Source organism: Athene noctua, chromosome 10 (assembly GCF_965140245.1).
Source record: "Athene noctua chromosome 10, bAthNoc1.hap1.1, whole genome shotgun sequence".
In the NCBI taxonomy this organism is placed as follows: domain Eukaryota; kingdom Metazoa; phylum Chordata; class Aves; order Strigiformes; family Strigidae; genus Athene; species Athene noctua.
This window is the reverse complement of record NC_134046.1, coordinates 19796384-19821356: the sequence shown is the minus strand read 5'-3', so window position 1 is coordinate 19821356 and position 24973 is coordinate 19796384. Positions and strand designations below refer to the sequence as shown.

At 42.2% G+C, this 24973-nt stretch overlaps 1 protein-coding gene across 2 annotated transcripts in view; it reads right to left on the bottom strand.

Moving 5' to 3' along the window:
• RAD54L2 (RAD54 like 2) overlaps nucleotides 1-24517 on the bottom strand; it is a 71978-nt gene extending 47461 nt beyond the window's left edge. For both annotated transcript variants that reach the window (XM_074914622.1, XM_074914620.1), the window contains exons 1-2: nucleotides 24395-24517; nucleotides 1782-1988 (exon numbers count right to left, since the gene is read on the bottom strand). In XM_074914622.1, the coding sequence (XP_074770723.1) occupies nucleotides 1782-1932 (151 nt within the window). In that variant the 5' untranslated portion in view covers nucleotides 1933-1988; nucleotides 24395-24517. The remainder of the gene's footprint in view (nucleotides 1-1781; nucleotides 1989-24394) is intronic.
• Nucleotides 24518-24973: the final 456 nt, after the last annotated feature.

Sequence of the window (24973 nt, the reverse complement as noted above, 5' to 3'; positions counted from 1 at the left end):
AAGAACACAGAAAGCATCCTGATATCTTGGCAGATTGTTTCAGCTTTAAACCTATCTGAAACCTCAGAGGCAATCTAGCTTTGCTCAGATTGTGCGAGAGCTTTCCTGTACCTAATGAACAACTATAAAGATGTTTTATGTTAGTTATAGGTAAATTGCCTTTTTTACTCTCTCTTATTACTTCCCAATTTGTTAAAACTTATTTTTAATTAGTCACCAAAATGCAAAATATAAACATGCTTCTAGTGTTTTAAGATAATAAACAGCTGTCATTAATGGTTAGTGATGTTCTGATATACATACATTAATTTTGTCTGCGTTGGAAAAAATAATCAATTATGATCAAACAATCAAACAATTATAAGTATTCAGACACAATACTATAGATGTGATGATAAAATACACAGGTCTATGATAAAATAAACATGGAGAGTGACCCACTGGGACATAACATACTGTCACTCCTCTCTGCTAATAAATGTTCGTCTACAGCATCACACCTCCTCTGCTGGGTGCAGGTTCCCATGAACAAAGTACCAAAGTCACAGCCAGTCTCTTCGAGACAAAGTAATCTGTGGCCCTATATCTCTTCTCTCCTGGGAATTCCCTTGCTTCTTACCTGAACTAACACTTTCATTTCTGCTGCTTTCTTATTAGGAAAAGCCATCATGTGAATAAAAACCAAGGAATAAAATGCATTTTTGTAAACATTTGTAAGTATTTAAAATCAAAACAGTGTCTTCAGGTAGCATGTGGCTGAAATAATATAAAAACAAAGCAAAAAACAACACTTAAGGACAACAACACACTTTGAAAACAAAAATACTTTAGTAACTCGAAGATGACACAAGTATCTGTCTTTTAACACATTCTACGCTAAGAAAAGGAAGACTATTTTCAGTAGGTTTATGTAGGTGCATTCAAAAATTTGCACATCCTTTGAAATTATTAAAAACATCACAATTTTAAAGGAAGCAAATACAGCATCCCCTTAGGCTCAGGCTGTAGTTTTATGATACAAGGAGTTGGGTGGAGATTACAGCACAGGGAATTCCCACCTGAGTACTCCTGTCTATGTGTCCTAGAGCATCAGCTCTTCAGCTGGACCAACAAACATATTTCTAGAATTATGCCATGAACCGGAACAGTTACCTAATCTTGCTTAAATGTAACCTGCAAGCGCTGGTCCACAAACACCTGTATTGGTCCTAACTGAAGAGGAGAGTGGAGCAGTTAGAACTAGGTGAGAATAAAAGGTAACAACTTAGTGAGCACTGTCACTTTTCATACTGTAAAGCAAACAAACAAAAATAAACCCAACCTGTATACTGTGAGAAAAAAACATTTTCCAGTAGTTAAAGATTATTATTGTAGTAATTGCCCATAATATCCATTAAATTGTTTACCTATGGGCAAGCCAGTGCTGTAAATATATTTAATTTCACTGAATCCTTTTAATAATATAAGTAATTGTAAACTGATTTACTTACTTCTTTATATAATTGCTTCCCCAGAATCTGTAGCTATTTTAAAAATTCTATCCTACTTACAATTTATGCTTATGGCTTGTTTTCATGATGGGAAATTTTTTTGGCCAGGAATCCAAATTTAACCTAGATTAAATCCCTATTTCAGCTAAACACCCACATAAGCACATCTCCCTACCAAGTGCTGGACAAATCCTAACCCTTATGCTGCCTACCAAGGTGTCACTCACCAAAATTAGTAACGCCAGTTTTGTGTAACAAATATATGCACAGATTCATAACCCATTCACTTACCACTCTCATCAAGTAGGTCCTCCTCGTCATCCCCATCATTGTCCTCCTCCATCGCCTCCTCCTCATCTTCCTCCTCCTCCTCTTCCATATCCTCCTGCTCCAAGTCCGGGTCCAGGTCCGGATCACTCCCTGAGATTGACTCGTCTGACATGATTCCCAGTGGTTCTCCTTGTGCATTACCTGCTCATGTTCTACCGTGAGGCAGCCCTGCAAGAAAAGAAGAGAGGTACATAATGAGCCTAGTAAATACCAATCGTTGAGCCTCAAGGCTCAAAATCATAGCAGGATTACTGCATATAAAAACACAAATCTGCCATCAGTCTTTTAAATAACAGTTATATCAGACTGCACAAAATCCCGCATAGAAAACGGATGCCATAAGCAATGTATCATGATGATATAGGTCCAGCATTGTAGAATCAATATATTAACTTATCACTAAAAAATCCACCTCTTTCTTGGTATCCTAGACATGTACACAGCAGAAAGATTCCTAGTATGATTATATGAAGATGCAAAAATAAATGAATGATGTGAACAATTTCATAACACTACCATCCAAACATGAAGCACAGAAAAAAGGATCAGACTCAGAATCCCATATGGATACCTGTTACCCTGATCCCTGAGCACTGCAAACACCATCACAGTATGCAGACCGTGGGCTGCAGACAGACACCACCCTCCTGACTTAGCTGTACCCACTGCGAAGGTCACCCAGCACTCATCACAGCCCGTCTGAAGTCTCCATTCCAACCAACAGAACAGAGACAGCCTTACCTTAATAACAGTACAGACAGAAGATAACAAAGATCCAGTTTTTAAAGGTTGTATGTCCCTTTGTAAAGCAGGGTAAGAAAAAAGTAAACACAAAGGAAGGATGGGTCAGAGAGAATTTGCATTTCCTTTCTCTAAAGGACAAGAACCAGAGCTGGCTGTGTATAACTCCTCTGTTACATTACTCCAGTGCACCACAGCAGAAATCATGGCACAAAACAAATCTAAAACCTAAAGAGAGGGCCAGGACAATCACAAAATCACAAGTTTTGTTGTTCAGATCATGCACTGTCACTTCTGGACAGTCCTGGCTACTCCTAGGTACTCTCCTACACAAAGAATTATCATAAAGTTGCTGCGTAAGACGGATGAAAAGAAAGAAACATACCCAAGAAAGGACAATAAAGAAGGCATCTTGATCTTAAGGAACATAAACCAAAGCATGTGTTCAAAAAAATCAAGCCTCAGAAGAATTACTACCCACACATTCCCCAGAAAGCTTTAAAGATAGATGAGGGAAACATTTCCTAGTCACTCATTTTCCACTGCCCCCTGCTTACACCACATTTCCAGCGTAAACTATGAAGTGCTTGAGAACTAATCAACCGCTTTAAAAACAAACAAACAAACAACTTCTAAGCAGATAAGGCAGCATACATATCTACACTTTAAGAAACAGAAAAATTACTGCTGAAACACAGCTGAAAATGAAACTAGATGAGCTCAGAAACTTGAAGGTTAAAGACACAACTCAAGCCCCCTGTAGCAGGGCTGAAAATCTAACTGTCAAGTACGCTGAATTATTTCAGCTGAAGTCATCAGTTCCTACTTTCCCTCTCGCAGGTCCTCAATAACACTGAAGAGTGTCTGAAAGAAAATAAACACAAGGGAAGAACAGACTTTGTGGAGATTGGTATTGGAATAGGAAGCCTTTCACCACTAGGTCCCAGGAGCACTTTACCACCAGGCAGAGACAACTGAAGTCACTACACTATTACACATGTCACACAAAGTAAGTTGGCTTAGTAAAGCAGATGGTAGAAAAGGCCAAAATCTAAATTAGCTCAAGTGGAACTGTGCCAGTTTGCACAAGCCAAAGACATTCATACAGCTTCTGTGGTCTGCTAGGTACTATGTCCTGTTGCTGTCAGCCTGCTGCAAATCGGTGAGCCCCGGGCACTGCAAGGTCTGGGAGTGCTTACTTTCTGATGTCTGGTCACTTCTGTCAGGGACTGCAGACACAAAGTCATCTATTATCAGAAGGTTTTCTTGACAAATGCTATGCTAAAGCCTATGTGTATTTCAAAACAGTGGCTTATTTTTACTTTTAAATAGCAACAATGTTCCCTTCCAGCTGATACTCAGCCCTAAGGAAAACAAATATTGTTTTACTCTTTACAGGTTGTACTCAAACCTGTGACCATAAAGTCACATGTGTTTCCTTATCTTTCAGGAGGAGATGGTCAGCAGTGTTACCTTTGTGGATCTATGCTGGTCACTTGGGATTTCAAGGGGATTTATTTATTTCTGTGTTGTCCATACTGTGCTATAAAGCATTTCTCATGCTATCTGCTGGAAACTATATCAACAGAAGCATATAAAAAATTTCCATGTTTTACTATCCCAGCAAACTAGGCATCAACAAAAAAAAAAAAAAAAAAGAAAAAGAATACAAACACTACTAAAAAGGCAGGAATTAATTCTCATCTACAAACAGGAAAAGCAGAAGTTTTGTAATGCTACTAAATGCTCCGGGTCAAAGAATGACACATGATACGGTTTCTCCCATCAGCATCCTCCTGTGTGTCATCTCTCATGTTTCATCATTTGTTGCAGAACCTTAAAAAAAAAAAACCACCAACCCACAGAATACTTTCTGAAAATTAAAGGAAAGGATATGGATCCTTGTATTTCTATAAATAAAATAAAATCCAGTGGAGAGCAGATGTCTCTCAGACTAGAGTACAAAAGGGCTCTATTCTAAGCTTTATTTTTGTTTAGCAGTAAGTACATGTTCTTTATAAGCTAACTCTTGACACTCGTTCAGCAGCCCCAGCCATATGCAGGAGAGTTCAACAGAAGCTTTTGAAAAGACTTAATTAAATCTTGCAAAAGCTGGGTGAAACAAAGATGGTTAACTCCTCTATGTCTATTATCATGCTGCTGTCTGTCTTCCTCTCTCCCATCCTCCTCCTCAGCTCTGGCAGCTCCTCTCCACTGTGTAAGCCCAGGGTCTCGGGAGGGCTCCCACCCTGCCTGGTGGCACTGGGAGCCCGCAGCAGGGACACGGCACACAGGCAGGTAGGCATTACACAGCCGCAAGACTGCCCTCGTTTCTCACACCGATCTGACCCAGTTTGGAGCCTTCCACCAAGGGGAATTACACAACAGGGCCAGATTGTAGCTGTCGCTACTGTTTTATGGCTGAGTTATTCCAACCTGCCCCATCTCTTGCCTTTGCACACACAGATACACCGTGCTCAACATTTAATCACTGTAGGAAGAGCGCTTTGCGAGAGATAAACAGATTACCTTCAACTAATCAAAGTTACTGTTTGTCTGGACTTTCTGGCTGTCCCACATCGTATCAACCCGCGAGCCTCCTGCCCTGCCACAAAAGAAGCTGCACCCCAAGCTGTATGCCATAAGGAGGGTTACCAGCACCAAGAGACACAAACCAAACCTGCTACACCACCGTTTACAACAGAAAGTCAGAAGTCCATACAGTACCATGCCCATTTCAGCAGGTGGTGAGGCCACTGAGAAAATGGGGTGAGGTATCAGGTGAACACACTTTGAAAAATTCCTCTTGCTTACTCAGGGAGGAGAAAAGAGCTGTCATGTTTATCCTACCCAGGAAGTTAAACCCTGCAATCAACTGCACATCAAATTAACATCCAAGACAGCTTCTCTCATGTATTATGTCCTGTCTTTCAACAAAGATAAAAATAGTTCTGAAGTTTTTTGGGCTTTGCTTTTTTAAGGTAGAACATTTCAGATAGTAAGTAAATGCCATGTGGTGATGACTGCCTCCTCCTCAGCCTGCACAGAAAAGAGACTCAGTTCTGGATGAGAAAAACGTCAAGGGCTTGGAAATTTGGACACGTTTCTATTGTCCTCGTGTTTTTCTTTCACTCCGCAAAGGTTTAAAATCACCATTTATTTCTTATGTATGAAGTTGAGAGAAAAATGTGAAAGCGAACTTTTTCCCCTCCTAAGTGATAGTTTTTCACCACACGGTCATGCACGCCATGAGCCAAACTATTAAGTGCGACAGCAGCATCATGGGATGTGGTGACTTTGCCCATTTCTGTACAAAATCATCATTTTCATCAGAGGACTCATCAGCACTATAAAAACCAAACTATTATTTAATTAACTATTACAAACAAGTAAAAAGGAAGGATGCAGGACAGGGCAGGCTGAAGTCCTTCCCCACCTGAGCAAGGAGAAGCAGGATTCCCCTATACCTCCAGGAAGTCACAGAAGCCAAAGTGGCTTTACAGAAACTCTTTTTCTGTTATGACACGAGTGATTTAGGCACAGGACATACTCATTCCTGAGTATACACCCATCCCATACAAATCCCCTCGGAAAGGGCAGGTTTAACACTAATGCTACTACGGTGCTCAATAGTAAAGAGGATTCCATCACCTCCCCAGCCTCCAGCCAAGCCCAATATCTGGGACTCATCAAGATTTGTCCCTTAAAGCCTGTTTTGTAACCAAGACTTCACATTGGTCATTGTGGCGCCTGGCCATAGAAACAGGATCAAGCATGCTGGCAAATCACAAGAGGATTTGCACACAGTTTAATAAAACCAGGTATTTCAAAGTCAGTGCTGCATAACACTCTTCCGTCTCTGCTACACACTCATGTTTTATGGTAATAGTAACTTCCTTTATCTTTTTTGTTTCACAGCAAAACAGCAAAATGGTTGGCTGGGGCCATAAGATTCCTCTCACACATGCAGCTCACACACAAACACTTCAAACTGGATGCATATGAAGGTAACTGGTGGCTCCTTGGGAGAAATCTCATCTTTTTGCTAGATTGCTGCTAGTGCAGTTTTGGTACCTTATAGGTAGCCTTCAGTAATTAATAGAAAATTATTATAAAGCATACAGACGGATCACTGAAGAAGTCATGAGCTTAAGCTTCTCTGTACGATAAAAAAATCTTGTATCAGTTTGCAAGTAATAACTTGCACTGTTATTGCAAAATAACAGTGAATACTTCTCTGTTCAATTTAAAAATCTAACAAGAAAGAAACCTGAGATCAGTGGGTTTGGACAGTTTGATTCTAACAAACATCAGAACTTCTCTAATTTATGTTATGTAACACACTAACATCTCTATTTTACATTATCATAAAAAATGGCAGGGGAGGGAGGAATCACTTAAAGGGATAAATATTTTCTCAAAAAAGAGCCAACAGTGTTACTGACCAATACTAGCCTCGTAGGTCCCCTGTAAATTCTTAACAAAGCAAACTTAAGTGTTTACTGAAAAATCAACAGGAACTTCTTTCTCCCAACGATATTCCCCACAAATTGCTTTTAAAGCCACCCTTAATTGATTACTTCGTGATTTAAATCTCTTCTTCCTTTGCAGTCTGAGACTGTTAAGACTCAAGCAATACAGCTTTTCAGCTGTGACTCATGGATAACTGGTGGCCACACACTGCTCGCTGGGAAGGGAGAAAACAATTCTCCTCCTTCATTTCCTCTTGTTCAAATCACAACAAAACTAAGTGGCATTGATTCCCTCTCTGATGTGTTTACTACAGGAATATTAAACTGAAGAAAAGCAGCAGTCGGTAAAATCATAAATTGGAGAGCATCTGCTTGTCTTGGACCACCCTTCTGAGGAAGGCAAGTGTGTTTCTCTCCATCCCACATAAACATAGGCACAACACATCTAGTCTTTTCCACATTTGATGCAAGTATCAAGGAGCCCACTGTGATTTGTGGGGAACAGGAATTGAGAGAAAAAAAAAAAAAAAGTGCTTTAAAAAACACTTCCATATATCAGTTTTAGGAGAGTTGTAGGATCTGCTCTTTTATTCTCTCTAGGTTAACAATCTCCTTCCTAAAAGGCACCACAATACTAAAAACAGTCTGAAACTGGTTGTTCCCTGACAACAAAAACAACAAAAGCTGCCACAAGAAGGGGTGGGAGAAAGCAAAAAAAAACCGCAACCAACTAACACAAACCCATAAAGAAAGAAAAGGGAGAGTTAATCCTTCCCCTCTGCTGACATGACAGTGCTGGAACAGAGAACGTGACAATGAACATTACATAAGGCCTGGCTCCCACTGCGATCCCGAACAAAAAGAGCTAGCACGAGTCAATGGCAGCATCTGCAGATCATTACACAACCTGGACTGGTGGCAGTGGCACACACCAGCATCATTCATCAACTGCTGCAGGAACCTCCTGCCACAGGGTCCTTTCTCTCCTGCACTTCAGAAGGGATGCTGAGAGTGTCAACATTCTGTAACCTTTAAAGAAAAAAACCTGAATACTCTTTGTAGGATGTCAGCACTCACTTCCACAGAAACTTTGTAAGGCACTGACAAGCTCTTTATCTCTGGACAGAGCCAGCAGAAATGGGCTAACTATTTTTGTGTTTGCATATATGTATATATACAATTATTTGACTAAACAACGTTGCATTGCTTTTAAAAGCAATTTTACTTAAGCGTATTGAAGTATAAATCGGCTTCCTGTAAATCAGCTCTTTCCTTTGAAATACTCAGAATGTCCTCACCATGAACCACCCTATCTAGAAGAGCGGTTTGTTTTGTGCTGTGTAAAAGTTCAGGCTATCTGAGGTAAGAAGCATGTGACCAGTTTTGCTTCCAGTAATTACTGATATTCACTTGAATTAACACCATCACAATCAACAAAAATTTTGTCTCTTACTTCACAGAATCTCTACTTATGTTTTTAGCTCTGGCAACTTCTGTATAAATGGCACTTGCATTCTCTGATGAAGAAAATGTTGAGAAAAGGAAACTTTCTTTCCTTGATCACTGCTTCTGCTTTCAAAGCAAACAGAATTTCAACACAAAAGCCACTTTCCAGTGTGCTTTTACAGGTTTTGCCCATGGTGCTATAGCTCTAGAAAAGCAATCAGTTGAGAGGAGTAAAATCCCGAGAAGTTTTCAAATGGTGGGGAAGACTCAATAGTAGGGCATAGTCTGTCAGGATTCCAAATTATATTCAATACATTTTAGATAGCAGATTAAGTTGGGGAAAATTTTCCTATGCTGCATTAACGATAACCATTCTCAAATTCCAAAAGATAGATTTTAAAATCTCAGGAGAGAGGTATGCCAAGCTTTCCCTTTGTGAGTACCGGAACTATGTCAAGATGTGAGCCAATTCCCAGAAGTAAGGAAGATCCAGATAACTGAAACATCCCTCTAGGAGTTTAAGCTCTTCTCTGGCACCTATGTGTAACAAGAAGTTATGTAATAAATCAAGAATAAATTACATAAACAGAGGCAGTGGAACAGAGAGGAGTGAAAAGAAAAAGAGCTAATCCCCTCTCAAGTACAGATCAGTCACTGTCACTCTGTGAAGACAAGCTATGACTTTGGTCATTGAGATACGCTAACATTATGTCTTACCTCCTTCAAGAGCATCCCACAGAAACATTCTGATATAGCTCATAAACAATGTTTTCATCTTTCAGAATGAGGAAAATTGCATGTTTTCCCAGTGCTGAAAGGCCTAGTTGATCTATCCTGTTTCCTCAGTATTGCTCCATCCACACACTCTTCTTTCTTTGCCTCATAGAGAATCACATTTCATTACAGGGGAATGATTCAGCGCCTTTAACTATTCTCAGGAAACAAGCTTTCCCATCAGCAGCAGTCCAGGACAACCCACCATCCCCTATGAGACAGACACCAGTCACATTGCACACTGTCATCAACAGATCACAAAGCAAACACAACTTAACTCTTCCTCTGGTCATATGTCTGCATTTCACTACAAAGACTTGCAGACGACTGGGAGTTTGTTTTTGATGTCTCATCTTTATTCCTCTTCAGAACTGGACTTAAAACCTGGGGTTTTGGTCTATGCAGTTTTTAGAAAAAAGAAGAATTCAGCATGTTTTTTTTCCTCTTCATTCCCTACCCCACCTCCAGCAATGATAATTACACTAGCGACAAGAAAGCATTACTTATGCCACCTACAGTTTACCAAAGAAACTTGAACACAAGCAAAAAAAAGAAAGAAGAAAACCAAAAAATCCTGAAGTAGGAGGAAATTGAAATAAACAGTTTTGAACTTGCATGATATGAAGATGACAATTAGCATATGTTAGATCCAAGTTGCTCCAGCCTGTCAAGTAATCAAACATTAAACTAATTTTTATTGGATTCCACTGTAGATTAAAAATCCATTAAAGGATTAAAAAATGTCAGAAACATGGGTTTCTTTCAGAGTCATTCCCTCCAGCAGAACATTCTACTTGCATAGTGCTGGAAAAATTTACAGTAAGTGCCACTTATAAAGGTCACTTCTCTACTAGTCTTGAGAACAAAGTCACCAAAACATGTTGATCTTTGCCTTCTCTACCGAACAGGTCAAAATAAAACACTCACACCGATCCTTATCTACCCTGCACAAATATATCTATTTTGATTGATGCTATAGGCAGCTCACATGGAAAGCAACTGGATGAAACAGCCTCCTGTAGTTTTGTCCTTAGTAATGGAACCACCACTTTGGCTGCGTTTCGCTGGCTCAAAAACCCCCAATGGTTTGGAAAGGCCTGCAAAGGAAAAGAATGCACCTTACTGCCTCTCACCGTACCGTACAAACAATCCAACACACTGTTCGGGGGATCATTTGCATACACACACAAAAACCACCCCAATTAGAGATATTATTTCACAGAAGAAACTGAGCTCTGAGTCTCATGATATACATATTACAATTTTAGCTTATAAAATTTTGAGTATACAACTGTACATACTTGAGCTTACTTTCAAAAGAGTTTTAAAAGCAGCACAATGCAAGTTTGGCTAAGGAGATATGCAAATACTGTGTATGCGGTGGCGGTGGGTCACTCTACCCTTTTGGTTATCATAACCAACTGTTCAGTCCCAACTTATGTTAAACAGGACATTAATTACCCTTATGAACAGGCACAAGCACATCCAATGCTAAGACAGGAAAGTGCAACTGAAAAGGGATGTATTAGCCAATTATTAAAAACCACTGTAAGGTGAATAAGCACCACAACAGTCATCTACAGAAGTAGCTGCTGGCTACTCGACACAGGTCTCAGAGTAAAAATGTCACTATCTCCCAAATGTATAAATTCACTTTTCATAAATGCTAGGAATGTCTTTTGGAGTACTTGTTCTTGCTGAACAGACAACTCTATAGATATTCATACCCATGCAGAATCCAAATGTTGTTTCCAAGATTCAGAAGCAGAATGATAAAGAGCATTCAGCTGTGATCTTCAAAAAAACATAACCTTTTGGGTATTCTTCCTCCAAAGTTAAGTGCAAGTTTCAGTCAACTGCTTTCCCCAAGTGACCACTTTTTCTATCAAAGCTCATTTAGCATCTGCCAACACTACCTGACTGGCAGCCGTACCCAGTGAGCAAATACAGAAGGAACTGCAGGCAAGCCAGTTCTTCCAGCATCCTGTTGACATGTTACCATCCCAAGCGAAGGGGACCATATGTTGAAAGTCAACATCCCTACACTCAGCTGCCCGTATCTCCCAAAATATAACAGGAACAGAATTTCTTGTCCCATCTCTATTTTTCCTCCCCTCCTCTTAAATTATTAGTTAGATTACTGAATTATCAGTCTTGAATCAAGGTTGCCAAGTCATTTTACTGAAACTACCCATTTGTCTAATTGTAGGAATTCTTGATCATTATTGATTTGGGCTGAAGTCAGAAATGTGAATAGTAACTATAATTCTTTTGATTGAAGTTCTTGGGTACAATTAATAGCATTCTTTAACAGAGTAAACAAGTTACATGCACTTCCAGGGCAGATTTACTGGCAATGCTGTAAAATCTCACTCCATTTCATTCATAGTTCTCTCCTTGTTAGGAATGAAGGAGGCAAATGTTAACAGTTAAAGACTTGCTAGAGGATGCACCTCCTCATCACAATAAAACTATACATATATTCACAAAAAGATCCTACCCTAGCAGCATAGGCTAACAACTCTGTATCTCATTCTGTGAAGATAAGCATTTCACTGACCAGAAGTATTGATTTAGTTGAAATATAAGATCTCCTCTCTGTTTTTCACAAGTGCTATGCTAAGTACAGGAGGAAGAAAAAGGCACCTCTAAACAATTTTCAAGGGAGAGTCAGAAAAAAAAAACATTTTCTTCAGAGTCTGCATGACTAAGCAGATCACCCATTTCCTCAGTGTTCTCATTATCTGGGTTTTATTTTCCTCAAGTAGTTAACTACTATTTTCATTATAGAATAAACAAATTCACATCACATAATAAAGACCTTAGTTACTCACATTCCCTGGAAAAGACGATATGAAGTTATAGCGGACAGAAACTTAAAAATGCTGGCTAGGGTAAATCTTACTATGCATTGTCCAGGGTTAAGAGCTCCACCCCCACACCCCCCAAAAAAAAAAACCCAACACCACAACCCAGCTTCCCCAGGAAATTCTCCTTCAGAGATAAGAGGACCACATACCAGTATTGAGGGAAAATCAGAAAAAAAATCTCTTCTGGGATAACAGCTTTTCCCCATATATCCCATCTCGTGCCAATTTCTTCAACGCCAAATTTTCTCTATTCTGTGCAACAGTCATCTTGCCATCCAGTTTTCAAGGCAATTGCTTTACCCCATGTAGAGCCTGGGGTACACTTCATACACTAAATGTTGAAAGGCACTGATTTTGTAAGGTTTATTTTTTGGTTCTCTTCCCTCAATCTGTTGACACCTGCAGACAAGAAACCTAAAAGCCAATGGATGACACCATTCCTACAATAACTTCTTGATTTAAGAAAATATTCTTTCTTCCTGCTATCTCCCACACTCAAACATCCCCTGCCAAAACATTTTGATTTTTCTTACTTCCTATGTCCAGAAGCTTGTGTTTGGTTGCTGAGGTGCACTCCATAACCCCAGCACTTTTTTAAAGGAAGGAACATACAACTCTTGCACTACTTCTGGAAAAGAGAAGTCATAGCCAGATACCTTTTCATCCAAGTGTTAAGTAGCAATGCTGCAAAAGTCACCTAAACCTCTGGAAAGTTATGTTACGCTAGGAATGCTGTTTCTTTTGGTTTCATCAGAAAGTGATGCAAGAACACAAGGACTAAATAAAAGTGATAAACAGAAAATGGCAACCAAAATCTGATGCTAATCCCACTAATTAGAGAGACAGTGACATGTCCTGACACTGACAGACAGTTTTCAGATTTCACAGGCACCAGAAGGGTAATAAACATTTGGCCTTGATTTAATTACCCATTTTTACTCCTTCTGACTGCAGCTTCTCAGGCCTCGGACACGGTCTCTGCAGCAGCTGCTCTTTCCCGTTAGCACACCACCCCCATATCATGCCAGCACAACTATCTGTGTGGCTGGACAGCAAACCGATTCAGCTGAAAAACAACCTGGAAGCAAAATTCAGTTCCCAAATGCAATTTACTACAAAGTTGCATGGACAGCTGTGCAAGCACAAAGGGAAAAACAGTCAGATGGTGGGAACATGCAGCCCTGGGTATGGCCTGACCAAGCTGGCATCATTGTCCCCAGGGCCATGGTCTTAGCAGCCAAAATGCTGCTCCAGTATAGGGGACAGACAGCGTTTTGATTTGAGAAAATGAGATGGTCCTTGTGACAAAGCTTTCTTACCTTCATTACAAACACTAATCAAAAGGATGGTACACATATCTGAGGTGAGACATGAACATTCTCATACTTAATCCTCTCAATTGTCTCTTTCTTTAAATAGTCATGGCATCATTATGTGGTTTGTGTGGAGAGGTATCTATTTCTGAAGTTCGTTTTGTTGGGGTTTTTTAATTGAAAAATCAATACAATTGCCACTCAAAAGGGACAAGTACCATAAATTATATCATGCAGTTATATACCCTTGATATGTACATCTCTCTCCCCACAGAAAATACTTTTAAGCTGCCCAGAACTCAAAGCAAAATAGTAATAGACCTCATGCAAGTCCTTAATGTATTTAAAGATAGATTCTATGAACAGGTCCTTGCAATTACATACGGGTACCAGCATTAAAGGGACAAAGAAAGGATAAGGCTCTGTTCTGGGGAGCAGGAAGGTAAGCTGCCCTGACCTAGAGAAACTAGTAACTATCAGACAGAAATTTCTCCAGGTCGGGGCAGGTCCTTTCCTAATTTCACTCAAGCAGGCCTCACAAAATGGACACCTCTATGTGGTGACAAAGGGAAGTAATGCAATCTGCACCATGAGAACAAACAGGTAGTTTCTTTAACCTCATGAAGAGGAATTTCCTATGGCCATGATACCCTTGCTTGAGATCAAGGGCTAATTTTTAGTACCTGAATAAAAGAAAATCACTTCCTTCAGCTCTCTACCTTTCTTTTTCATGTCTCGGATAAGCAAATATTCTTGGGCTGTTCTAGAACATAGACCTTTCCCCAAGATCTTCAGGGAATCAATATTTTATTTTAGTCTTGATCTCAGAAACCTTTGCTTTGCACCCAATCTAAAGTATACTTTGCTGCCTGCTCAAAAAGCACAGCTCCTGGCATGCACTGCTTTCTCCACTTGAGGACTAACCTTCCCACAAGAGCAGGGTCTTCCATCCATCACATACAACCAAGGACCACTGTGAAATTCTGGCCATAAATACATAATGGTATGCATAGCCCCTCATGCATGTTCCCTGCTTGCTTTGGGCTCGTTTCAGTCAACACTTCAACTTCACCCAAACTGCTTAAGGGGGCATAACCATCTTTGCCATGAAGTCCTAAAAGTCTTCTCTCATACCTTCTCCTGCTAGGAATGAAGTTGCCACTCCAGAAACTGCTACTCTTGATCTCCATTTTCTGACCCAGGCCACTGGTAACCCCTTCCACATTTTACAACCTTATACTAAATAATGTCACAGACAAGTGAAGATATGGGTGAGGAGAGAAGAGACAGATCCCCTCATCAGCCCCAAGAAAGACACCTGTCTGGTACAGGATGCAGGAGGAGTTCCAGCACAGAACAACAGTAGAACGAAAAGAAGTAGAAAAAACTGGAACCCTTATCTCCTGAGTTCTACAAGCCTTCTCCCACCTCCAAAATCTCATCCAGACTCCTGGACAATTAATTCTGTTCCCCCTCAACCTTCCCTGACATAAATAAGGAGAGAGGTGGAGTTAGCTGATAATACTCATGGAGAGTAGCAGCATGAAATTGATGGGATTTCACAGAGGAATAACCAAAAATTTTTTTGCTTCCCCTCTGATCCATCCTTTTTTATTGTGCTTTTTTATTTTCTAAGACAGTAAACACAAAATCAAAAAGACACCCATGAAGAAAACAAGACTAGAATCTGTAAGAGTTCAAAAAGCCCATTAAAGGGTAGGCTTGAGTTTCTTTTGTCTAGCATATAATAAATACAATCTAGCTAACCTGAAACCTAAAAACATTAAAAAATGAAGGCAAGATAGTAATGACATCAGAAACTTCTACATTCAAATTAATTTCTGTAAGGTAAAGGTGAGGGTTTTTCTATTAAGTTGCAGTTTAAAAGGAAGATTCATTGTTTCTGGAAATCTAGAAAGAATGTCTGTATTCAAAGTGGGGCTTTTTGCATCAGTTTGGAGTTTCCTTAAGGAAAGCAACAAAAAAATGTTAGCTAAATTGCAGCTTCTTCATTTTCATCTCTCACTCTGCTCCAGTTCTTGTGGTGCAATTCTTCCACAATAGTAACAACAGTTGCAGTTAAAGCAGCAAGGCCTGAAAAACTAGAGAATTCCACTAATAGTACATGACAGTGTATTTTAAGGAATACTGTACTTCAAAATATTTAAAAACAGAGAGACCAGCAACAGATTTAGAAATATATGGGTCATTACTTTCAGAATCATTCTAGTTCACAATGATTACCTGTAAGAGAAAAAAAGAGAAAGAACTCTCGAGTTTAAGCTTTGTGTCCTCCCAAGTCTCATCTGCTGTAGAGGCTGACAGCCCTCCAGAATGACATACAGAGCTCAAAAATGTTGTCTAGACTATGATTATAACTCATCATTGCTGCCTTGCTCTTGCCAATCAACAAAATCTCAGGGCTACGAAACAAGCTATATAAACTCTCCAGAGCTTGCATTGAGGCATGAGACCCCAGGCCAGATGCAAGACTTCACCAGCCCTTCAGCGATGCAACTGCCTACAACAGCCACAGGCAAGGAGAAAAATGCACACATTGGGAAGGACTTTCTAACTTAAAACACTCCTAGAGCAGAAGCAACTGTAAAGAGAAGCCAGAAGATCACTTTTTTTAAAAAGGGGGAAAAAAAAAAAAAAAGTCATTGTAAGACTGCAAGTAAAGAAACTGTTCACTTACAACCACTTCTGTCTCTTCCTTGCCTTCCCTTTGTCAGCAAAACGGGTCAGACAAGATAACAGCAAGGAGAGCGACAACCCCCCCCAAGAAGCAAGGAAATTTAATGATTAAAATATAAACAACTTCTCTCAACAAAAGGATTTTATCTCTAAGTCTTCCTGCACAGGACAGCCCAAGAGCACAAAGAAAAGAATACAAGACCTTGCCTGTCTTGATGAAATAATAATATAAGCAATAGAGGGGGAAAGGTAGCAGTTGGCTGGAAAATGCTCTGAGGAGGTAACCCTCCAGCAGGACAGTCTTTCAGAGATAAGAAAGTCATTTGCTATAGCACCTGCCCTTCCCCAAAACAGAGCTACTGAACAATATTACATCTGATGCTTTCTGGAAACATCTTTTCTGCACAAGAGCAGTTCGATGTATGCACCCATTTCCTACTGAAGTCAAGGGAGCACCTGGGGAAAAGGCCATCTAGCAGCAATTTCCCACAAGCAAAGCATCCAGCTCCTGCAGGCTGCATTTCCCATGGCCCTTCCTGTGTTCATATGACTGGGCACGCACCTGTCCTGTGATGGGGGAAAAGATCAAAATGTCTGGAAAGGTGGTTACCAGGATTAAGCTGCTATCACAACCAGACTAGTGCCCATCACAATCCCTGAAGGGTTTAGGAAAACATTCCTGATGAGCTGCTGAAAATCCACAAGCAATCAGTCATCTCCATAATGACCAATGCAGGAGAGGACTCACAGCTTCCCCCCCGCCATATCCTTCACCACTTTGGCAGACAGGACACAAAAGAAACCATTCCTTTTGTTGGACAAGAAACACACTGATTTCATACTGGCAGAGAAACAAAAACCACTGCATCCTTATGCATTCACACTCAAAACTACCCCTGCCACCATGAGCATGTGCAATTTCTTCCCCCGGTGAAAAAGTAATTTTACAGAATGTAATGACTTAGCCCCCAGCACTGACAATATAAAGTTTACCTCTCACTTCTGGTGAGTAGACTTCTTAAGAGCATGTTATCAGATTTTTGAGGAAAAAGACTGGGGCAGATATTCCAGTTTGTTCAAGAAATGAAACAGCTCACCCTGTCCTTCCCCATACAGCGCCTTCCCTTCCCCGTCATGAAAAAATGACAGTGCTTCCCAAAAAAAAGAGGTCGCAAACATTTGATTTCATTTAAGTACCTGGCTCATACAAGCACATTTACTCCCTTGACAGAAAATGTATGCTTAAAAGATTTAAAGGAGTGCTATAAATGAACAGCTATCATAATCAGATCATTTGATTAACTCCAGTTCGGGCAAGAAGAGGACCTAGTCTGAACACCATTGGGCAAGATCTGTTTGGCATGTGCAAATACCCCTGTACTTGTATGGTGGCATGTATGCTCGTACATTTACATGTACAGTGTCAGTATGCAAAAACTCCTCATGTATATCTTTTAAATGATATTTCAACCTGACTTGATGACTTCTAGAGATGGGGATATCTTAATTTCCTTTAATAGTTACAAGGATCTTCCTAATGCCTTCGATGGTTAATCACATTCATTGTTAACAATCTGTGCCTTTTTCCTAATTTGAAATAATCTTTTTAACTTCCAGGCACTGGCCGCTATCATATCTTTTTCCACTAAATTAAAGAGCCCTTTGGTACACAGCCTATTTTGCCCAAAGAAAATTGAGACTTTTGAATACCTCACGATAAGCTAAACCAATTGAGCACTTTAAGAAAAAGTTTTGTAATGAGTGGCTTAATCATCCAAGCAATATTTAACCCTACATCTTCGTTGGGTTTGAACATCTCTTTAAAATCACTAACGTTAAACCTGGTCAAAATACTCCCCAACTGATTTCACCTCTCTGTCCTTATTCAGTATTTCCTGTTATTTCGGATGTACATTAGAATTTAAAAATTTGCTTATTTTGTTAGCCCTCATATTTACAACATTACTCTCAGGACTCACATACTGCCACATACCTGTTCCACTCCTGTCATCCTTTCCAAGGTCCCTGGTTTCTGGAAGCACAATTCTTTATTCTAGACCTACAGCATCCAGTCTTTCCCTCAACATGCATAACTCCATGTTCCAGCTCTCTAAAAACATATTTGGCCATATTAGACCCCATTACCCAAACAATTTAGAGGACACTGCACAGCTGCTATTCCTTCTTCATGCTTCACTACTCAGTGCTATCTTCGCATAATCCACAAATTTGATCAGCTCTAATTTCATGTTTTCTTCCAGGCCACTGATAAAAATACTACAAAGCCTTGGATCTACTATAAATCCCTGAAAAATCCTCAATTCATATTCTGTTTCCTACATCTACTATTTTTATCTAGGTTTTGACTCACTGACCATACATGAAACAATATCTGTTGAACAAGATTCACTTTTCAACACCACCCTCATTGATTATCATTAGAGGAGGCATGGGAATACAGTTATCACGTAAGTCCCATGCCTAAGTATGTGTTTGATACAAGAGCTTTAATGACAATTTTTTGATCTTCCAGAGCACTGGCAACTCACCAGCCATGTAGTAGGTTACTTCACTAATGTTAAGTCAATCCTACCACCAGCCCTCCTCAATCAATTCCTTTTCGAATAACATCCTGTTTTCCAAGTTGACGCAGTAGGCTGAGTCCACTCCACTCCACAATTCCTTTGTCAGGTTCATCGATTTTATTTGGTTTGGGGGTTGGTCGGTTGGTTGTTGTATTAGCCTTTGGGTGCAACAAACAGCTAGAGCAATTCACATGAAATCAATACACTCTAACCACCTATTTATTCTGGATTCAACAACTCCAAATATAATAACCCACACTTAATTGATACTGATATCCTGGGCAAGACTTGAGTTTCTCAAAGACTAGAGAAAATCTTTGATGAATTATCATGTCTCTAAAACATCATTTTCATGGCTCTGATGGCCTGGAAAAGCTTTCTTCATAAGCAAAAATTTTAGGTAAAAATTTTCATTGTCAAGGGAAGAAAGTACAAGTAAAGATGATGTTACCTCCACCACGTTTCAATTATTTCCCATACTGTTCTTGCCCTACAAACTCTTTGTACCTGATCAGCCAGACTGGCTGAGTAACAGAAAGGTTCTGCACTTCTGTTAATCAATTCTGCCCTTGTATAGCTCCAAGTCTTTGCTAATTAGATCAAGCTAGCTTTCCACAGAGAATGCCAGAGCAATGTTATCTGCCCATAATCTGCCAAATCACTACAAAACCTCTTTAATTGCTTTTATAAGTTTAGTGCCTCTCTTAAGGCTCTCTTATGTAAAGCATGTTGGTCTGCATGTTAGGCCTCGATCAAAGTCCTCCTCATGTGCAGCATTAAGTTTCAATGTATTTGTAACACAAGAAAGCATGTAGGTTTATTGAGCTTCTCCAACTCTGATTTTCTACTTATCTGCCAGCAAAAGTCTACCGGCATAGAACCAATTACAACAGCAGAGAAGAGATTCTGTTACTATGCTTAATTTTTGGCCAGAAATTTCAGTTATAGCAGTAGAAAGTGTTTTGTGTCAGTGTATTGCATCTACTAAGGCTTCTACCAATACAACTCTATATACACACGTAGAGGAGGAGGAGGAGAAATCACATCAAGTCACATCACCAAGAACCTGGTTCTTCTCATCAACTCTCCTCCTTTTCAAATAGGTTTTCAAGAAGGTGACTGCACTTCAATGCTCAAAAACTCCTCCTAGGATTTAGGACGGTAGTAGAGGGCACTAAGGTTTGAACACTGTACTCCCTGTTCATACTACAAGTCACACTGATAGCATCTAACAGATTTCTTCATCCTTGTTTTGAAGCAACTGGCTAAAAAGTCTTTCTGTTAAGATTTTTGCATACTTTAATGGTATCTTCAGTCACAAAGTTATATCCTTGAGCACAGAATCAATACTTCCTCTAGGCAGGTGCATACCAGCATTTACATCTTTTCCAATGTTTGAATAATCAGTTGTCACTAATACTCAAGTTGGTTCATTTGTCCTTTCTTTGTTTCCACATTCAAACCTGCAGATACATACCTGCAGAACAGCAGCTTTGGGACAGGCTGACAGGCCACCATAGGGTGCTTCAAATCACTGCTCCTACTTGCACATTTCAGAGCATTTGAAAATGCTGTTATTAAATTTAAGTGATGTAATACTACCTGCCCCCCGCTTCAAATGAGTTCTAGTTACCTTAAAAATGCCACAAGGTTTTTGGAGGTGTCAGAGTGACCCCAACTCCTGCATTACCACTGAGCAAGAACAAGATTTGAATTATCACAGCTGCTCTAAGATTACAATAGCACTGAATCAGTCTCACTTGCAGGACTAAATTGACATTCTGCTATTCCACTTCAGACATAAAATTGAGTCAACGGTATGTCTGACCTTCAAGAATTTTTAAAAGCCTATTTTCTATAGTTTGAGGTATTTTTTAAGGCAACAATTCTTGATAAGTTTTATATCTACATGACTGAAAGTAATATACACTTTTTCATCCGTTCTGGTTTTTTTTTTCCCCAAAACTTGTTTCAACTTCAGATATACTATTTTTGTTAGCAAGTATGTGCATTTAGCATATGCTTATCACATACGAAATACTGATCAGTAACTTTCTTATACTGATACTCTATACTTCTAAGAAGTATTACTTCTTATATTACTTTTATTTTTATACAGCTAAAAATGTTGCTTAAACACAACAAATTCCTGTCTTGTGATAAACATTCTCTGAAACAAACCCAGCTGTAATTAACACAACATACTTGACAATCAGGAAAATATTACGTAGAAATTAACAGAAAACACATGTCTCAAAATTTTATCTGTACCAAGTACCTAGGAATATATCTGTAGCAAGTATCTAGGAAATGCAGGAACTAAGTTCTCCAAAATTAAGATTAAAATAAGAAACTTTGTTATCAGAGAATATTTATCCTACAGGCTATTATCTCCCAAAAACTTCTGAACACCTGAAGGAAACAAGTTCAAAGAAATTACATGAACGTAATTGTGCTGCAACTAACTGCATTCTTAAAAATACCGCATCTAAATGTTTTATTTAACTCACAAGCATAAACAACACTATTTGAAAATACACTTCCTAGGTTATCACATTCTGGATTTGAATTCGATCAAATGGGATTCAACTCAATCCTCATGGGAAAAGTCTCGCTACACTGCCACTCCCTTCCTAGCCTAGTAACCCGATACATCTCAAAGAGGTATTTGACACAATGAAATTTTGCAAAACAAAGTCAGGGCAATGAAACAGGCAGAGCTGCCCGCCGGGAGGCACAAACAGTCAGGGTACTTGTGACAGCAGAAGAGTTAGGATAGGCCAGGTAGTCAACAGTCACCACTAGCAACAACTGGGATGTGTGGAAAAGGATGGGAAAACTATTGTTCAGCTGCAGAAGGTGTAATGTGATGCATGTGTGTATACATACACACATACGTGTATACATACACACATACACACTAACAAGGCTCTTTTCAGAGATGCATGGCAGGAGGGAGAACAGCTACATACATGGATGTGCAGGTACACACAAAGATGAAATGTAACACATGGTGGGCAGCAGGCTAAACATGAGTCAGCAGTGCGCCCTGGCAGTGATGCAAGCTAACAGCAGGCCAAGCTGGGTCAGCAGGAACACAGCCTGCCTGATCAAGGGGAGTGATCACTCCCATTCACTTGGCACTTTTCAGACCCATGTGAAATACCATGTGCAGTTCTGGACATCCCCAGTACAAGACAGACACAGATAAACCAGACTGAGTTCAGTGGAGGGCTACCAAGATCCTTGGGGGGACAGAGCACTTGCTGTGTGAGGAGAGGCCATGAGAGATGGGGTTGTCCAGAGGGGAGTAGAAAAGGCTTTGGGGAGGTGACAGCAGATCTCCCGTACCTACACAGAGGTTATCAAGAAGACGGAAGGCTGTGCACAGGCTCTGCACAGAGGAGTGTGGCAGGAGGACATGAGAAACTGCAACAGCGGAGGTCCTGACCTGACATAAAGAAAAGGTTTTTCCTTGTGAGGACAGTCAAGCACTGGAACAGGGATGCAGAAACTGATGACTCTTTGTCTTTGTAGGGTTTAAGACCTGAATGAACAAAGCCCTGATCTGAACTTGGTGTTGATCCCACTCTGAGCAACAGGTTGGACTAGACAACTCCTGAGGCCCTTTCCAACCTGAATTATTCTATGACATCAACTTGGATCCCAGAGAACACTGTAATGGCCTGTTGCAATTTGTATGCCAGATCATACCTTTCAATCTCCACTAAAATGCAACCACTATTGAGATGAGACAGAAAACATGTTTGGTTCTTCTCAAAAGATCACCTGATGTTCTCATCCAGGATTTGTAATACTCTCAGGTACCAAAATTGGAATTTCAAGACATTTTAGGGATGCAGAAGTTACCAGTTACCTGAGTGTAATATAAGTGGAACACAGTGGCTAAACATTCAGCTTTTTGGGGGGAGAAAGTGGTATTCAGTCTGAGGCAGCATCAACCCAGAAAACATCACACATCCACGACAGTTCTTCCTTAAAGCAGCAAGTGCATTTTTCTTGGAAATGCCACATTCAACACCTACAGTTAATGAACAACCCCTATATTCTGATTCTGGTAATGTCACAGGATAAGAAGCTATGCTGTTTGCTCTGTATATTCAGGATGTGTAGCTCCACACCTGGGGAAAGAAGCCTCACTTAGCACATCAAGGCCAGGTCAGAGCTCCCGTCAGAAGCACCTGCAGTGGTCCAAGCAGACTGTTGTGTTTTCATCCCTCTGCCAAGTGCTACTGCCCCTAGGGCAGAATTACCAAAACAAAGCCTGTTTATTCTAAACTAATTGTTTTGCACTGAAGCAGAGTGTGCTCACAAGGTCCATTACTCTAAGTCAGGATAGGGACTTACTACCTTCAGCCAGGCAGCAGGAACACCTTAAACCAATACAGAAGTTTCTACAGTGATTTCCTACAGGCTAAGTGATTATTCTCTAGGCACAATGTGATACGGTTGGATAACCATACAAAGAATAACTAACAAAGAATATCCAACGTTAATAAAGTTAATAAGACAAGCAAATGTGATCATCAGCATCATATTAGCATAAAAAGGGAAATAAGAGCTCCATTAATTCCTTTTAAAGATTTGGGGGGAACAATAAAAATTCACCACCTGCCTATAGACTAAAGTGATGTACTAAGAACTTTTTAAAGCACCAGTTTTGTACAAATCGATGAAGGGGCAGGAAGGGAAATCAATGGAGTTAGTGAGCGCCTCTCAAACACGAGCACCAAAACATCCAGTCACCAACGTAACCACCGGCAAAAGTAACCCATAAACATATACGGAGGGAGCAAGTTAAAAAGCGGTGAGACAGGATCAAGCGTGAAGAGCTAACAGCTCAACACAGCCTCCAAAGCTCACCAGCGAGTCTCACAGACACTAAATTATTACTTTGCCTGTCTGTTTACCAGTCCTACAGAGGACTGCTGTTCAGTCACAGCAGGAGCGTGACAGCCACTGTACCCCGGCGCAGCCGGGCTCCGGCAGGCCCCGCCGGCTCAGCACCCTCCTTCCCGCACGGGCCGACACCCGAGGAGCCACGACACCCCAGGGGAGGCGGGTGCAGCCCCCGCAGGCGGCCCGCCCACGGCCCCCAGAATCAGAAACTCGCTTAGGCCCCGAAACGCGGCGGGATGCTGGGGGAGGCGAGCCGCGCTGCCCTGCCGGCCCCGAAGCCGGGGCTCGGCGGTCCCCAGGCCGGCCGCCCCGCTCCCACGGGAGTCGGCGGGGGCCCGGGGGGCGGGTGCAGCCTCAGCCCGGCCCGCGCCCCCAGGCTCAGCCCCGGTCCCAGCCCGGCAGCCGCGCAGCCCCCGGCTCCCTCGCACCGCCGCGCCGGCTCCGGGACCCGCCCCCCCGGCGCTGCCCCGCCGCTCCCCAAGAGCTGGGGCCGTTTCCTCGCCGCCCTCCCAGACCGGGTGGCCGTTTCCTCGCCGCCCCCACTCCGACCCCCCGCCCCGGGTCCGCCAGCCGCTGCCCCGCCACCCCCAGCCCGGGTGCCCGCTCGCCCCCCGCCCCGGCGGCCGTCGCCCCCCGCCGCTCCCCACACACCCCCGGCGGGGCGGGGCGGGCGGCCGCGGGCCTCCGCCGGCTCGCCCCTTCCCAGCCCGCTCCCATTGTGGCGGCGGCGCCCCCGCCGCGCCGCTGAGCCCTCACCTCGGCGGGGGGCGGGGGGGGCTGCGGGCCGCGGCGGGCCCCGGGAGCTGGCGGCCGCCCGCCCGCCTCCGTCCCGGCCTCGGCGCTCAGCCGCCGCTCGGGGGCCGCATCACCCAGCGTCCGGCCCCCCACCCCCCACCGGAGCAGCCGCAGGATCCCCCGGGCAGCAACAGGCGCCTCCGCCGCAAAGGTTCCGCAGGGCGGAAGAAAGGTTCCCCCTCGCCCCAGAGGGCGCGCAGGCGGCGGGAGCCGCGCGGCGGGGACGGGGCGCCCCGGCCCGGAGGGGACCCCGCTCCCCTCGGCGCCCCCCAGGGCCCGCTCGCCGCTGGACGGGGCCGCCCCGCGCCGCCGGAGCCCGCCCGCCCTCCCGCCGGAGTCCCGCGGGCCCCATCCGCCGCCCGGGCAGGCCCGGGAGCGGGGCCGCCGGTCCCGGCGTACGGGGCCGGGAGCCCACCTAGGGGCTGGAGCGGGTAACGGCGGGAGCCGCGCCCCGGCCGGGGGATGCGGCGCCTCCCCGGGAGCCTCGGCTGCTTCTGCCGGTGCCATCGGCTGTGAGGGGAGTTACTGCAAGGAGCGTGG